Genomic DNA, 14,848 nt, shown 5'->3' with positions numbered 1-14,848 from the left:
ATCCCAAAACGAGCACCTCTTCTGCCTTTCTTCACCTGGGTTCCTTGCTGCATGACTGAAGCTCACGACTGAGACTTAGTTTTCTTATTTTCCTGGGTTGCATGGGTAATCTACACACCTACTGGATGTGGTTCACTGTCTCGTGTAGTGGCACTTACAGAGAGAGAGAATGAGTTTCCTCTGCTGCCTTAGCTGAGAGCCTGCTGGCTTTTAGCTCATGCAGTAAAGGCTCATGCATCAAACTCCAGAGGTTGCAGGTGCAGTTCTGCCTGTTGCTACTATACATGCACAGCACGGTGCCCTCTTTGCAGTGGTGTGTGCTGAGCCCACATTTGCAATTCCTAACACTTTTTGCTGTGTTGGCACTGACATACCTACCCACCGACTCTATTTAAGAATGACAGGCCTTATTTTTTTAGAAAATATGGACCCTTTGTCCACATAGCATTTTGAGCCCAGCACAATACATTGGAATTACAAGGCATGTCTCTCTAAATGTGAGTAGGCATGCTCAGATTAAGGCAAGGCGTAAGAGGCCAGAACTGTTTATGCTGTATTGAATTGATTTCTCTAACTTGTATCATCTTCTCTGTTGCTTTGGAGAGCTGCCATGGTTCTCCTGACCCATGGTGAATAAGGATCAGCACACTCAATAAGTTTTGTTTGAATGTTCACAATGTTACAAGACCAGAAACAGGCAGGATAATGTGAGGCAGAAGGCAGGTATGGGATATTTTGGGGATATAAATATTGTTTTTTTCCTTTCTCCAGCATCAAAACAATTCCAAGGGTTCACCGAATTCTAAGGCGAGTTTAAATCACCACATAAATTCAAATCATGTAAGTTCAAATTCTACCGGAAGCAGCTAGTTCGAACTCAACTTTCATGAAACAACATGTTGCACCCTTTCACTATAATCTATGGAGCTTCTAAGGATGAGAGAGCATCCACCGTTGAGTTAAAAAAAAAAAAAAGATCTCCCACCAGTGGAGATATTCTATCCATTCCTTCCAGTGGAGCCTCACATTTTATGAAGAAATTTCCACTCAGGTCTGTTTTTGGAGGTGGCACTCAAGATTGTGTGAATCAGATTTGTCTATGTAGAACATTGCAATAGAAATTCAACGAACATGACTACTTGCACGTATTTAAATAGCATCATACTAGAACTGAATTTTGTCTTTATTATTTTTAAAGAAAAGTTTTGTAAATTTCTCTATTGTCTCAGTTTACATTTTGTACATTTGTATTTAAATGAAAGTCAGACTTTGGGGGTGTATATTTTCTGAGTAGCAGCTGTAAAGCCATGTGTTTTAAGACTTTTTTTTAAAAGAAATGTGATTCAAGACTTCCAGAGCCTCAAATGAGAAATCATTCTTTTTAGTAAGTGAAAAAAATTATTCATATTTCACTTTCTCAAGTTGGTTTTACTGACATGTATTTTTATGGCACAGTTTATTCTTAATTATTTTACATCTGTATATTTGGTTTACAGCAACACTGCATACATTTTTCCCCTTTGTTGGTTTGTAAAGTCTTGTATTAAATGCTAAAATATGTAGGCAAGACTTTGCTGCATCTAAGAAAACTATTTGCTATGTCTGAGATCTGTAACGTCATGGGACCAGCACTGTTGAGATTTGCACTTATTTTTGTTGTTAGAGCATCACAATATTTATTGTTTTAAATGGAATCCTGTTTTCAGCCCTCCTTTTCAAACTTTTTTTTTTTTTTTTACTGTTGCTAATGAGAGGAAGAACAAATATTAGCAAGAGGAGATAAGGAAGACAAGTTGTCATCAGTTCTTCAAAGGCCTGAAATCCCGCACCCATTGAAATTAATAGCAAAGCTTCCATTGATTTTAGTGATACAGGATCAAACCACAAGTGATAGGCTTTTATGACAGTTGTTCATGTCAAGCAGCTACCAGGAGATTGACTCTATAGCCCTGTCTGCAGGGCTGTCCTTAGGCGGGTGCAAGGCTTGGGACAACCACCGACTCTGCCCCAAACCCCACTCCTACTCCACCTCTTCCTGCCCCTGCCCTGCCCCCATTCCACCCTTTCTCCCAAGCCCCTGCCCTGTCCCCACGCTGTCCCTTTCTCCGAGGCCTCGCTCGCCTCTTCCCACCCCTTCCATTCCCTGCCCCACCACTGTTCCCACTCTGCTCTTTCCCCCAAGCCCTATCCCCTACCCAGCCCCGATCTGTCCCCATTCTCCCCCTTTCGTAAATCTCCTGACCCCTCATCTCCCGAATGACTCCGGGAACTGGCAAGGCAGAGTGGAGTGGAGCCAATGGCATTGCCCCAGTCCCTCATCCCCCTGAAGACTTATGGTGTCTGGGGCGACTGCCCTGAACCATCCAGTGTATGAGACGGCTCTACGTGTCTGTGTGGGCTAGGGAAGCTATAGGGGCCAAAGCCATAAAGGTTTGAGATCTCAGTTTGTCCAAATCCATTCTATCCATTCTGCCCCAGTCCACTTTCAAGTGAGCTGTTCCAGAGCCCCTTGCCTGCATCAAACATGGCAGCACTCCTTTTCTGGGCCCACTCCACCGGTGATGAAATTAGCTGAGTTTGGTGCCCACTGTAAAACAGTGTAGTTGGTCCTTTTTTCATTCTACAATGCTTCATCTTAGGCTACCCCAAATCGTTATTTAAAACAATTGTGCCACTGGTATCGACAGGCTCAGTCAGGTTCAATATCCACACTGTGAACCACTTAGCACATGCTTGCTGTGTGCTAGGAATGCATCTATTCTTAAACATGCCATGCAGGACCAAAGGTGTCAAATGCAGCTTTGTCCATTTCGGCTGACACGTTGGGAAACATTTGTCCTGCTGCTCCTACATTTGTCCCCCCTAGACCAGGGGTGAAGGAACCTGCGGCCTGGAGGGCAGATGCAGCCTCTGGCTTGCCTGGATCCAACCCCTGAGGCACAGGGCTACCCCCAGCATTGTGGAGCCCGTGCTAACACTCCAGCCCCGCTACCCCCTTCTGTGGGGCTGGAGCACACAAAATCTACTAGCCTGCCTCTCCTCCTCGCCCCCTGTAGGCTCTGGTGTGCAAGAGGAATGTGGGGAGTGTCTTTCTCCTTCTCAGTTGGGGGTTTTATTTTTGCTCTCTCACTTGTGTGCAGCCCCTGACTGATTTTTCTGTGGGTCAGCGACCACCGACCCCCAAAAAGCTTCCCCACTGGTTAAGTTCTGTGAGTCGCCTTGCACAGACCCTCTGCATCGGGGTAGATTTCACCCCATTTTAAGAAATGTAAGTGTGAATTCAAAGTGTGGATCTAAGGCGAGCCTTCATATCTGTGGGGCTTAATGTAGGCACGCTGTTTCAGTACCAATGGGTACACAAAGCTTTATGTGTAGAACTTGGCCTAGAATATCCTTATGGGGCCAAGTTTTTTCAGCGAGCGAGGATGCTGTCCACATGCCAGCACTACCTGCACAGTTCTCTGTGTGCACAGTATGCCAGTGCGCTCTCAAACCGGTTAATTCATAAGCACAAATGCTAAGCAAAGTGGTAGTTAGAATCTGTTTCATCTGCTCACTTTGTAGCATCACAGAGGCACCTCCCTCCCATCAGAGTAGCTGACAGACTTCTCCAGGCCCTGGTCACAGTGCATGGGGGCTGGCTGGAAGACAGAAGGGGCATGACTGGGGACTAGCCTCCCCAGCAAGCCCTTCAACCCCACCCCGAGCTCTGGCAGTGATTTAAAGGGCCTGGACCTCTGACCACTGCCATTAATGCTGAAGCAGCAGTGGCCACTGGGAACCCCAAGCCCTTTCAAATTGCCAGCCCCCAGGGCAGCTTCTCCCTTACGCCTCCCACCCCACATCGGCAGGCCTGTCTCCCGTTAGAAAATGTGGATAATAATATTTGCCCCCTCCCCAAGGGAGAGGGGTGAGGCTCAAATCGTGAATGCAATGAGACCCTTGGAGAAGCATCATTGTAAGAGTCGCTTAGAATATTCATCATAAACTGTGAGTGAGTGAAGAGTTTGTGTGGGAGGAGCTCGTTCTCGACATTTGTAACCATTTGATCCATGAGGACTCCGCTTCCTTTTTCCATTTTGTTTTGACGCTTCACCATTTAGATGAGAGGTTAGAAACCTAATTACACAGAACCCTCCCTGGGAGGCTGTTTGTTGAGGTTCAATGACCAATTGATAACACTGGCTAGAAGGAACATCTTGGAAAGCCTCCAATACCAGTCTTGACCACCAGTCCTGGGATTATCCTGCACAGGGCTCACCTACAATGTCACACTGTGCAGTTTGTTTTGTTTTTTGTTTTGTTTTGTTTTGTTTTGTTTTGTTTTTTTGTTTGTTTTTGTTTTATGTTAGGTGGCTAATATCCCACTCAAGACTGGGCTGAGAACACACTGTGCTCACTCGTGCGAGCCGGTAAAAATTGTCTCACAGATTTCTATGGCTGGAACTCTAGTGAATCAATCTGTTGCACAAACTAGCTCTCTCAAACACAGGAAGCCTGAGTCTAAGAGATGGTGAATACTCTCAATTCAATGGGAGCTATGGGAGTTCAATGCCTCTACTTCTTTGAAGAGACCATACTGCTAGCAAGAGAGCATTTAGTACTCTGAATCATAATAAATAAATTTCAGGTGGGTTTGCACATAGCAAAAGAGTAGAAAGAAACAGCTATTTCATAATTTTCCAGCACAAGATTAATTTAATCTATTATCTTTCCAGTTAGAGCACAAGATCCTTCTGGGAAGTGCACAAGATTTGAGCTGGTTGAACTATTTGTATGAGTGGACTGTTGGAAATCATTTACAGACTGATTCTGAATTCAAATGGATTTATTTTTAAGTCTTCTCCAAATAGAGTGCTGAACAATTTTCAAGTTCAATGATTTGCTGTTCTTTACATGTGAAGGAGTCACATGGCATTTTTTTCTGCTTTCTGTTTGGACTGAAACTTCTAGAACATGAAAATAACAGCAAACAAATATTTTTGAGTGTGCTCCTATAACCTTGTTCATGTGAAAATAAGGATACTTGTGCACAAATAGCCTTCCTAAGATATGCATGCACAAAAACCTATTCATGCAAATGAAATAATGCACAAAGCTGGTCAAACCAAATAGCCAATAGGAATTCAAATTAATATTAATGAACGCTCTTCTTATAGTACTGAACCAGATCTATTCAATATATATACACTTAGGCTATGTCTAGACTACATTCCTCTTTTGAAAGAGGAATGTAAATTAGGCAAATGAAACACGGATTTAAATATTCCACGCTTCATTTGCGTATTCACGTCTGAGCACTTTTTCGAAAAAGGGTTTTTCTAAAGTGAAAGCGCAGTCTAGATGCGGTTCTTTCAGGAAAAAAGCAACCCTTTTTTGAAAGAACCCTTACTCCTCATTTTTTCAGCAATATGGGTTCTTTCGAAAAAAAAAATTTCAAAAGAACCGCATCTAGACTGTGCTTTCGCTTTCGAAAAACCCTTTTTTGAAAAAGCGCTCGGATGCAAATATGCAAATGAAGCGTGGGATATTTAAATCCACGCTTCATTTGCACTTTCAATTTGCCTAATTTTCTTTCCTCTTTCAAAAGAGGAATGTAGTTTAGACGTGCCCTATGGGATGTGTTCAATTGCCACTCTCTTTTTTTCAAAGGAAATTTTGAATGCCTTTAAGAAATATTTGAAGTCATTTGTGATTGCAATCCACACACCTACTGGGTGTAGTTCACTGTCCCATGCAGCAAGACAATGAGTCTGCTCTACAGCCTTAGCTGAGAGCCAGCTGGCTTTTAGCTCATGTAAAGACTTATACACTAAGCTCCTGAGGTCCCAGATTTGGTTCCATCTGCATTACAGGATCATTCCCCTCCATGGGTAATTTTGTCCTATTTCATTATAAGTAACTCACATGTAGTCTGACTTTGCTGATTGATTGGTGTCTTACTATAGATGCTTTTATTTCTTTTTCAGAGTATACATAGAATAGAACACACAAAATCCAGCAGAGACTATTTTTGTAAACCAACTCTCCTGTTCAAAGCTAGATCCAGCTGGCATCTTTACTTTTTCCACCCAAGTCTCACATTTCAAAGCCAGTTACCTTTTCAGCAGAGAAGCCTCAGATACACAAACTTCTGAAGTACAAACAAAATAAGCAGAATCAGGGAGAGACAGTGTCTATGTGCTCCTCAGTACAATTTGAGAACCAGATTAGTGTGTGGGTGTGTACATGGAAAAGGTTCCCTTCTTTAAGTTCACAAATTCTTCAGAGTTTGTAACACTCCCTCCCACATGTTAAATATATTGATCAAGATGAGATTGCTCATCCACTGCTCCTGAGCATTCTCTAAACAGCACTGGAAAAGTTGGACTTCTCTTTGCTTTGAAAGAATGCCCGTGGCTTAGTCTGCTTCTTGGGATAGGGATCATGTCTTCCTGTGTGTGTAAACAGCACCTAACACTATAGGACCCAGTTCTGGTTGAGGTCTTGGGCTGCTACTTTAATTTAAATAATAACATTCATACATGCCTAGTGCACGATGCCGATTTCATCAAAACAGCACCGGCACATTTGAGGGTAGTTAAAACACAGAGGCCCAGGGTGAATGGATTCAGACTGACCTGCCCTCGTCCTCTGTGGTGGTTCTCCTGAGCTGTCCCAGACTGGGCTGAGAAACATTAGCAAGGAAGTACAAGAGAAGTTGTGCATGTTACATGACTAAACAGAGGACATCGTTTTCCAGAGCCTTTCACAAGCACTAACTCAACCTGTCATTTAAAAAATAATAGTGTCTTTGGGCTAAAGCCGAGCAAACAGGGTTAATAAATCATATTACCAGCTTCTTTGCAGAACGGCTAACTCCTTTAGGGTACATTTATACTACAGAGAAGATCAAAGCTGGTTTCAAATTACTGGATCTAGTGAAGACACGCTAATTTGAACTGATGGGGCATGCCGGTCAATGCCAGTAGTACTGTTCCCATGAAGAGTAAGGGAAGTGGAAGGAAGAGTGTTCTCCCTTTGATTTCTTGCAGTGTGGACAGTGCCAAAAATCGAGTTAAGCTACTTCGACTTCAGCTATATAATTAACATCGCTGAAGTTATGTATCTTAATTCAACTTTAGCCCGTAGTGTAGATGTACCCTCTGAGGTAACTAATATCATGCAGTGCTGTGAGAGGATGTTTAAAAAAAGGAGTCTGCTATCGACCAGCATGCTATCGTATTAGCCCGTTATTCAGCAGTCATACAAATATCAGCTGCCATGTTGGGTTCTGTTACTGCAGAATACTAGCACGTTTTTTTATAAAGGAAGAGCCATATGCTGAGAGACTCAAACACTGAATTACTTTACACTGACAGAGTGTCTGGCCCAGGTTTCCCGTTTGTTTGTTTGTTTAGATCTGGAATCAGAAGGGCTGGGCTCTGTCCCTAGCTCAGCCATTGATTTTCTGACTTCCCCCTGGCAACAAAATTAACCTATGTGTGTCTTAGTTTCCCTGTTCTTATAAAAGGCGGGATGACACTTATTCACCTTTGTAATCCACTTGAAAGCCTCCAGATAAAAAATGCTAAATATCAATATTATTTTTTATTGTTTGAATGAATTAAGCCTCATCTAGCAATTCTTACAACAGGACAACTCACATACATAAGTGTTCTTTTTTTTTTTTTTAATAGTGTGTCCTAGTTCTTTTGAGAATCTGAGACTTTATGCACTTTGCCTCGGAGCTCATGGAATCGACTTTAAAGTGTTCATTTGCAGGTCTTAGAGAGCTGGTCAATAAGAACAATCATTCAAGATCCTCCCCTTTTTATATTAAAAATAAATAGCTGAGAAAGAGTGGACAAAAGATAATCACCCATTAAACTTCAAAAAATCTCTTTACCAGCTGAACCGTTGTTGCACATGTGACAGAATTCCTAGCTACTTGCAATGCTGTGTTAAATTAGAATGATACATATTGAACAAATATTGGGAAAACTTACTAGCCTGTCTAGGAAAATTAAAGAGATTATCACATTTCTAGGATCAAAGGACTTCAAAAGGGAATCCCGGGCCTTCTGTAAATCCGATGGCCCCCAAGGAAGCATCACTACCAGGGAAGAAGAAACATGTCAAATAGTGCCTGGATTATAAATGCATTTTCCATTCTCGTCATCCCAGAGCTGTTCAGTGTGTTTATTAACCAGTCCATGTGAGTTATGTTGTATGTGTTGAGTGCAATCTTCTTTGATTGCACTTCTTTTAAATACTGGACTCTCGTCTAAAAGACTCAACTTTTTGCCTTTACTTTGAATGTGGAGGATGTAAAAACTTCATTTTGCATTTCCAAGCAATGTAGATAGATCTAAAGATGTCATGAACCATCATGTATTTGCCCATATCTGACTAATGATTAAATTGTAAAACTGCGGAGTTTCATATTAAGACTAGTCTTTTCACCTGCTTTGAAAATTAAAATTCACATTTGGTATAAACACACACAGTGTTCTTCTGATCTAATTTCAAAAGCGTATCCAGGAGTAAATGTTTTTAAGCACTGCTAATACTGTAGTCTCTGTAAAAGGAGCAGACACTTCTAAAGAAATGTTAAAGTTGTCTTTCATAATTCAGTCAACAAATCAGTTTTGTAATAAATTAAAGCAAATGTTCTCCGTTAGAAGAGCTAGTGGCTGTTGGTATTGTGCGCGCGCACGCACACGCACACACACACACACACACACACACACACACACAAATCATTCTAGTATCCAAAAGGGTTTTTTATTGTTGTTTTATTAAAGGGAGATTCTGACATTGTTTTATTAAACTAGTTTCATTTTGAGGTTGTAACTGAAGATAATGGCTTCTGTGTTCTATGGATGCTTGAATTCTTCATACATAATGTCTACTAATGTCACAGTGCTGCTGTATCTAGATCAAACCACTGTTTTGTTTTGTTTTTGCTTTTGTTTGGGGATTTTTTTTTAGAAAAATAAATTCTTTAATTTAAATACATTAAAATTACTCACATTTCCCTCCTTTTTTTAATTGGACATAAGCCAGTATTGCGCCAGATAACACTCCTGCTGAAATCCATTGGAGTGTTACCATTGATTTCAGTGGGTGCAGTTTCAAGTTCATACATTGCTGCAACATCTGCTGCCTGTATATGTTTTATTATAATATTTTTCTGTCACATCCCCTCTCTAGCCAGTAGATCCACTATAGGTCAGAATCTTAGGCGTGGTCTACATTTGCTTTAGTCATGGACAGCTGCATCAGTGTGAACATGTAGTACTCGCTGAACATGACTTGCACAGTTCATCTTATCCTATGGTGTAAACTAGGACTTGAACCAGTGAGGCATGTCTATAGTAGAAGTTTGCTCAAGTATGGCAAGGTCAGCGTTGACTAAAAAACCCAATTATATGACGTGGCCTGCATGGAACAAGGAAGAATGGCTTAACCTGGGCAAGAGATTAAGACTTTAAAACAAGACATCATGATAGTCATCAAGAGCTTTTCTTCACTGCAGTGTTAGTGTAACCCTCACACCAGCTGGGCACTTAGACCACTTACCGAGAGAAAGAATGAGTCTTTTCTACAGCCTTAGCTGAAATCCAGCTGAAATCCAGCCTTAGCTGAAATCAAGCAGTTAGAGGGTCAGGCACCAGGCTCCATAGGACCTAGGTTTGATTCTGCCTGTCAGCATTACATTAACTCAGGGTGTCAACAAATGAGTTAACTGCTCTTGAATAGCGTATGCATCATTGTAGGGTCAACAAAGCTATATCTTGAGCTAACCTGAAATGTAGAAAAACCCCAAGTCTGCCCTCCAAATGAATATCCCTGCAGATGGAACCAGAATTCTTAAATCAGACCAGGAGCCAAGAATTGTTAGATTCCCTACATACTCTGCCAGTGAGTCACTATGTGGCCATGGACAAGTCATTTAACCTCTCTACTGTGGGTTCACCATATTTGTGAAATTGGGATGATGCTATTCACATCTCTCATGGGAATAGTGAGAGAATTCGTGTGCTTTGGCACTCCAAAGAGTTGTGTAAGTGTCTATTATTTTATATTATTAAGTACTTTGGAAAGCTGTTACCTTGACAACCTTTGCTGCAAGTGGCTTTGCAAGAGAATTTTCTGGACTTAATTGTACTCTCACTTCTGATTTACTCTTTTGTGAGTGAGAAAACATGCAGACCTTCTTGTGCTGATTCACCACTACTTCACACCTTGTGTGGTCAAATTGCATCTGTCCCTGCTGTATTCAAAGTGGGTGGAACACACTACCAGATCAGAACGGCCTGCAGGTAATATTAACTTTGCACTGGTGTAATCTACACAAGGCAGAAAGTCTGCAAAGATGATGATAACCAACCTCATTTTCCCCACAATTCATTTCACATACACACTTTCTGAGGTGAAATAAAAACTACCAGATGCTCTATAGTACTGAAATCTTAAAAAATAGAATAATGATCAGGAAACAAAATCCCACATTAAATTTCATGACTAGCCAAAGATACAACAGAGGGTGTCAGCATTTGAAAAATGAATGGATGTTCTGATCTGCTTCCTGAAAATTTACACTTTCTCACTAAGGCCTGATCTACACTAAAAGAGAATGTCAAATCAAGATATGCAACTCCAACGCTGTTAATCACGTATCTGGAGTTGACATACCTTGTTTCAAGGTTCCCTTCCAACCCCACAGCGGGAGGCCGAAAGAAATAAATGCTCCTGTCGGCTTCCCTTACTCCTCACAAAAGCAGGGGTATGCGCTGCCGATGGGGGCATCCTCTGAGTTTGATTTAGCGAGTCTTAACTAGACTCGCTAAATTGAACTCCGGAAGATCGATCATGGCAGCTACGATCTTCCGTTTAGTAAAAACATGGCCAAAGAGAACTGGCCAGATTTGTTTCCCATGAACCTCATTTCCTTTTCCTGCTGCACAATATAATGCAAACACCCAGCAAACACCATTGCTGCAGCCTCATAAGCTTAGGGAACCTTAAAAGGTAGTTCCCAGAAGAGGGAACGGTGTGGGTGATACAAAGACCCACAGAGAAATCTATTAAACTTCATCACTATGAATGTCTGGTCTTGCTTACATTGCCATTGGTTAGGGAAGGAGCAGGGGCAGCATGTATACTAGGTAGAGGAAGCTATTGCCTTCCCAAACCGCCAGGTATGGCCCTGCCCATGTTTTGCCCCAAGAACACCTACTATAGGCATACTAGGGGCAGAGTGTTGCTGCCCCCCCATGCTCTGGGGCTGGGGAGGCTGGGGCTGCATGCTGCCTCACCTCCCCATGGTTCAGGGGGTCGGGGCCTCAGCAGAAGGAGTGGCGGGGGGGGGCAGAGCCTAGGCAGAAGGGGCAAGGATAGGGAGGGCTTGCCTCCCCAAGCCCTACCTTCACCCACTGCCCATCGGAAGAAGTGTTTGTGGGCAGAAACCTCAAAGCACTTTTCACTGCCATGCACTTAGTGAAATTTTTCTTATATTTTCCAATTTCTTTTTAAAAAATCATAAAAGGACATAAAGTAAAACTGAGACCTTGCTGGTAGCAAACAGTGTTTGCATTAAGTACCAGGAAAGAGCAGAGAGCAACCTATCTAGCAAAGTATAACATGATTCAATGGCCAAAAGTTGAAGGTAGGTGTACTCAGATGGGAAATAAGGTGTAGGAACAATAAGAATAATTTAATCTGTGAAATAATTTATCACAAGTTGTGGCAGATTCTCCCTCACAGACAAATCTGTAATCGAGATTAGATGCTTTTCTAAAGAGACAGGCTCTGGGAATGATTTTGGGGAAGCTCTATGCCTATGTAGTATAGGGGGGTCACCCTATAGCAGTGGTTCTCAAACTGCAGTGTGTGGACCACTAGTGGGCCATGGCCATCTTGCAAGTGGGCCACAGCTAAAGCCGAGCCCCCATCTGGTGAGGCTGGTGCACCAGCGCTGGCTTCCCAGTGTGGGGGAAAGAAAGCCTCAAACGTCACCAGATCCAGCTCACAGCGGGAGCTTGCAGCCTCGCCCACCACTGCTCCCTCTCTTCTGGCTGGTGCAATGGCAGCACACAGATGTGCTGCCTGGAGGCATTCCCTGCTGCTCCCATTGGCCAGAATTGCAGCCAATGGGAGAAGCTTGAGGTCATGCCTGAGACCCACTGCCTGGGAGTGGTGGGGGAGGGGGTGTGAAGCCAGGTAAATACCCCCCATTCCTTTCATGCCCAGATCCTGTACCCCCATACACCTCACACACACACACACACCCCAAAACCCTGCACCCGAAGCCTACCCCTGCACTATTCCTCCTGGACAAACTCTGTAACCTGCCTTGCCTCCTGCATTCACCCTCCTGGCCAGAATCCTATCCCCTACCCACTAATGCATCCTCCCACACCCTTCCAGACCCCCTATACCCAGCCCACTCCTGCCCCCTCCCTCTAGGCAGACACCCCACCCCCAGCCAACTCCTGTACCTTCCCTCGTGGCCAGACCTCACACCCTCATGCCCTCCTGCACCCAATCTCCCAGCCAGACCCCCGTTCCCAGCCCACGCCAGCACTCTACCGCCCACCCAGATCCCCCACCCCTTCCTGTACCGCAACCCTATTCACTCCCTGGCAGTGCTCTCCCGTAGACTGAAGCCCTCATTTTTGGCAGCTAAAGGGGCTCGCAAAATCTGCTAGCCCCAGGACCCAGACGAGTTACTCTTGCCTGATGGAAGCCCTGAACTTTGGTCCTCCCTGCCCCCGCTCGCCTTCCAGTGGGGCTAGAGCTCCAGGGTAGTGAGGCATCTCATTAGATGGCCACATCAGATGAGGGTTGGGGAGTTGTTTTTAGCCTCTCACTTATGTGGCGCACAAATTATGTTTCTGTGGCTCAGAGGCCCCCGCAACCTAAAAAAGTTTCCCCACCCCTGCCATACATAAAGATAACTTTGAAACCTTTTGTTTTGGATATGATTTACTATTTTACTTCATTTAAAATGAAGTTCGGTAAACTAACATGATTAAATTACAGTACGTTAACTGTTTAATTATTTTGATAGTGTTTAATAATATTTCCTTTCCTACCAGTTATATATGCCCCTTATGTTATAGCTGCATATTTAAGTTTTTATGTCCCAGTAGCCTAATATGAGTAATTTATCATGTAAGGTATTTAGAGATAATCAAAGGCATTTTTGTCATGGGTGACTGGCTGGTGGTCCATAGAAAGGTTTGTGTTGAGCAGGATGGGCCGCTGGCCAGAAAGTTTGAGAACCATTGCACTAAAGGTATGTTTACACTACAGAGATCGAAGCGGCCACTGTTGATCTTCCATGCTCCAAATTAGGGTGTCTAGTTAAGACAGCTAATTCGAACTGAGAGGGGCACTTCAGTCAATGCCGGTAGCCCTGCTTCCACAGGGAGTAATGAAGTCAAAGGCAGAGGGTTCTCCCTTCGACTTCCTGCAGTGTGGACATCGCCAAAAGTCGAGTGAATTAATGTAGCGGAAGTTGCGTCTCTTAATTCAACCTTGTCCCGTAGTGTAGACATACCCTAGAGGACCAAAATGGTCTCAGTCTATGAAGCTGAGTAAATGTAGCAGCCATGTCTCACTGCCAAGCTCAATAAAATTTAGGGTGTTCAGCTGTGTAAAATCAGATCATGCAGATTCACACTGACACCAGCCTATTCAAATATATTCAACCAATTTTCCCACAATTATAAAAAGTCTAGAGGTCATCTGATCTTTTCAGTAAGTTCCTTAGGTTGTTTTATGTTTTCCGTTTGTTAACCTTTCTTGGTATTTTCCTAATATACCTACCAGGAAAGTTTCTCCCAAACTATGAACAGCTTATTGGCGGATACCTTCATCAGTCATGATATGATTTTAAAAAGTAAAATAAATAAGGAGCATGGAAAGAGGTGGACAGTATTATAAAATAAGGCTCAGATGCTGCAACTGAAATCCAGATGAAGTCATTCAGTCACAAGTTTGGAACCTAAATTACTCTGCTTATTTTTGTGTGTGTGTCACATGGTTAAATTCAAAATAAAATCCTTAATCCGTTAAAATTGACTCATCATTTCCCCCTCACTACAATAAGTAGCCTAACGTTTTTAGTAACGTATTCACCACTATATTATGCTTTACCTGATAAACTAGAAAGACAAATGCTACAAATCTGAGGTTGGATGCATTAAATTGGTGATAGATGGTAAAGTAAGCATGCAGAACTGATCCAGTCCTCCAAATAACAGTACTTCCTTGCAAATTATGTTGTTGTTGTTGTTTTAAAAAGGCTTTTGATCTTTGCAGAATTTCTGCTTTTTACTTCAAGCAAAACACTGAAAAATTACATTTTAAATTCCAGCAAAGAAGTAGGATCAGTGCCTGCTGGAAAGATATGCTAGTGTTCAGCTCACTCGGTGAGTCATTCAGTGGAAGAAATGGCCAGTAAGTTTAGAACAAAGAAAAGGAAATGTATCTTCACACAATGTGTAATCACTGTTGCAGGTGGCCCTTGTGTGAAATACTGGATTTTAAGAAGAAGGGCAAATCGTTTCCCCTTCTGTAAAAGGAGCTGATTATATTGTGCATTTTGAGATCTACTGATGAAGGTCACAGCAAAAGATCTGGGTATTCTAGACAAGGCTAGTAGTGCTATATATGAATTAAGGTTGCCTGGCACATCCCTTTTATAAGATTATTTTTAGGCTTACCTTGACCCATCTTTAACCTTTCAGGTTGAAGTTTTCCATGCTAGATGCCGGCAGAATAGGCGCACAGCTGGAGTCCCTTTGCCCCCCTCCAGTTGGGCATGACATCATAGGACCTCCTCTCCAGAGCTGGC

General features: G+C 42.7%; 1 protein-coding gene and 1 long non-coding RNA gene across 4 annotated transcripts in view; one reads left to right on the top strand and one right to left on the bottom strand.

The window, feature by feature from the left end:
- GRK5 (G protein-coupled receptor kinase 5) overlaps positions 1-10,940 on the top strand; it is a 264,271-nt gene extending 253,331 nt beyond the window's left edge. The window contains exons 16-17 of one of the 3 annotated variants that reach the window (XM_075935366.1): positions 772-840; positions 8,030-10,940. In XM_075935366.1, coding sequence (XP_075791481.1) covers positions 772-840; positions 8,030-8,125 — 165 coding nt within the window. In that variant the 3' untranslated portion in view covers positions 8,126-10,940. Of the gene's footprint in view, positions 1-771 lie in introns of all 3 variants that reach the window. The other 2 variants (XM_075935365.1, XM_075935364.1) reach the window with 2 other exon arrangements.
- LOC142830448 (uncharacterized) overlaps positions 1-14,848 on the bottom strand; it is a 43,048-nt gene extending 28,200 nt beyond the window's left edge. The window contains exon 1 of the long non-coding RNA XR_012905687.1: positions 14,718-14,848. This is a non-coding gene — a long non-coding RNA (uncharacterized LOC142830448). The remainder of the gene's footprint in view (positions 1-14,717) is intronic.

The sequence above is a fragment of the Pelodiscus sinensis genome, chromosome 8, assembly GCF_049634645.1.
Source record: "Pelodiscus sinensis isolate JC-2024 chromosome 8, ASM4963464v1, whole genome shotgun sequence".
Classification (NCBI taxonomy): domain Eukaryota; kingdom Metazoa; phylum Chordata; order Testudines; family Trionychidae; genus Pelodiscus; species Pelodiscus sinensis.
The sequence above is the reverse complement of the archived record's forward strand: the minus strand, read 5'-3'. Positions and strand labels throughout refer to the sequence as shown.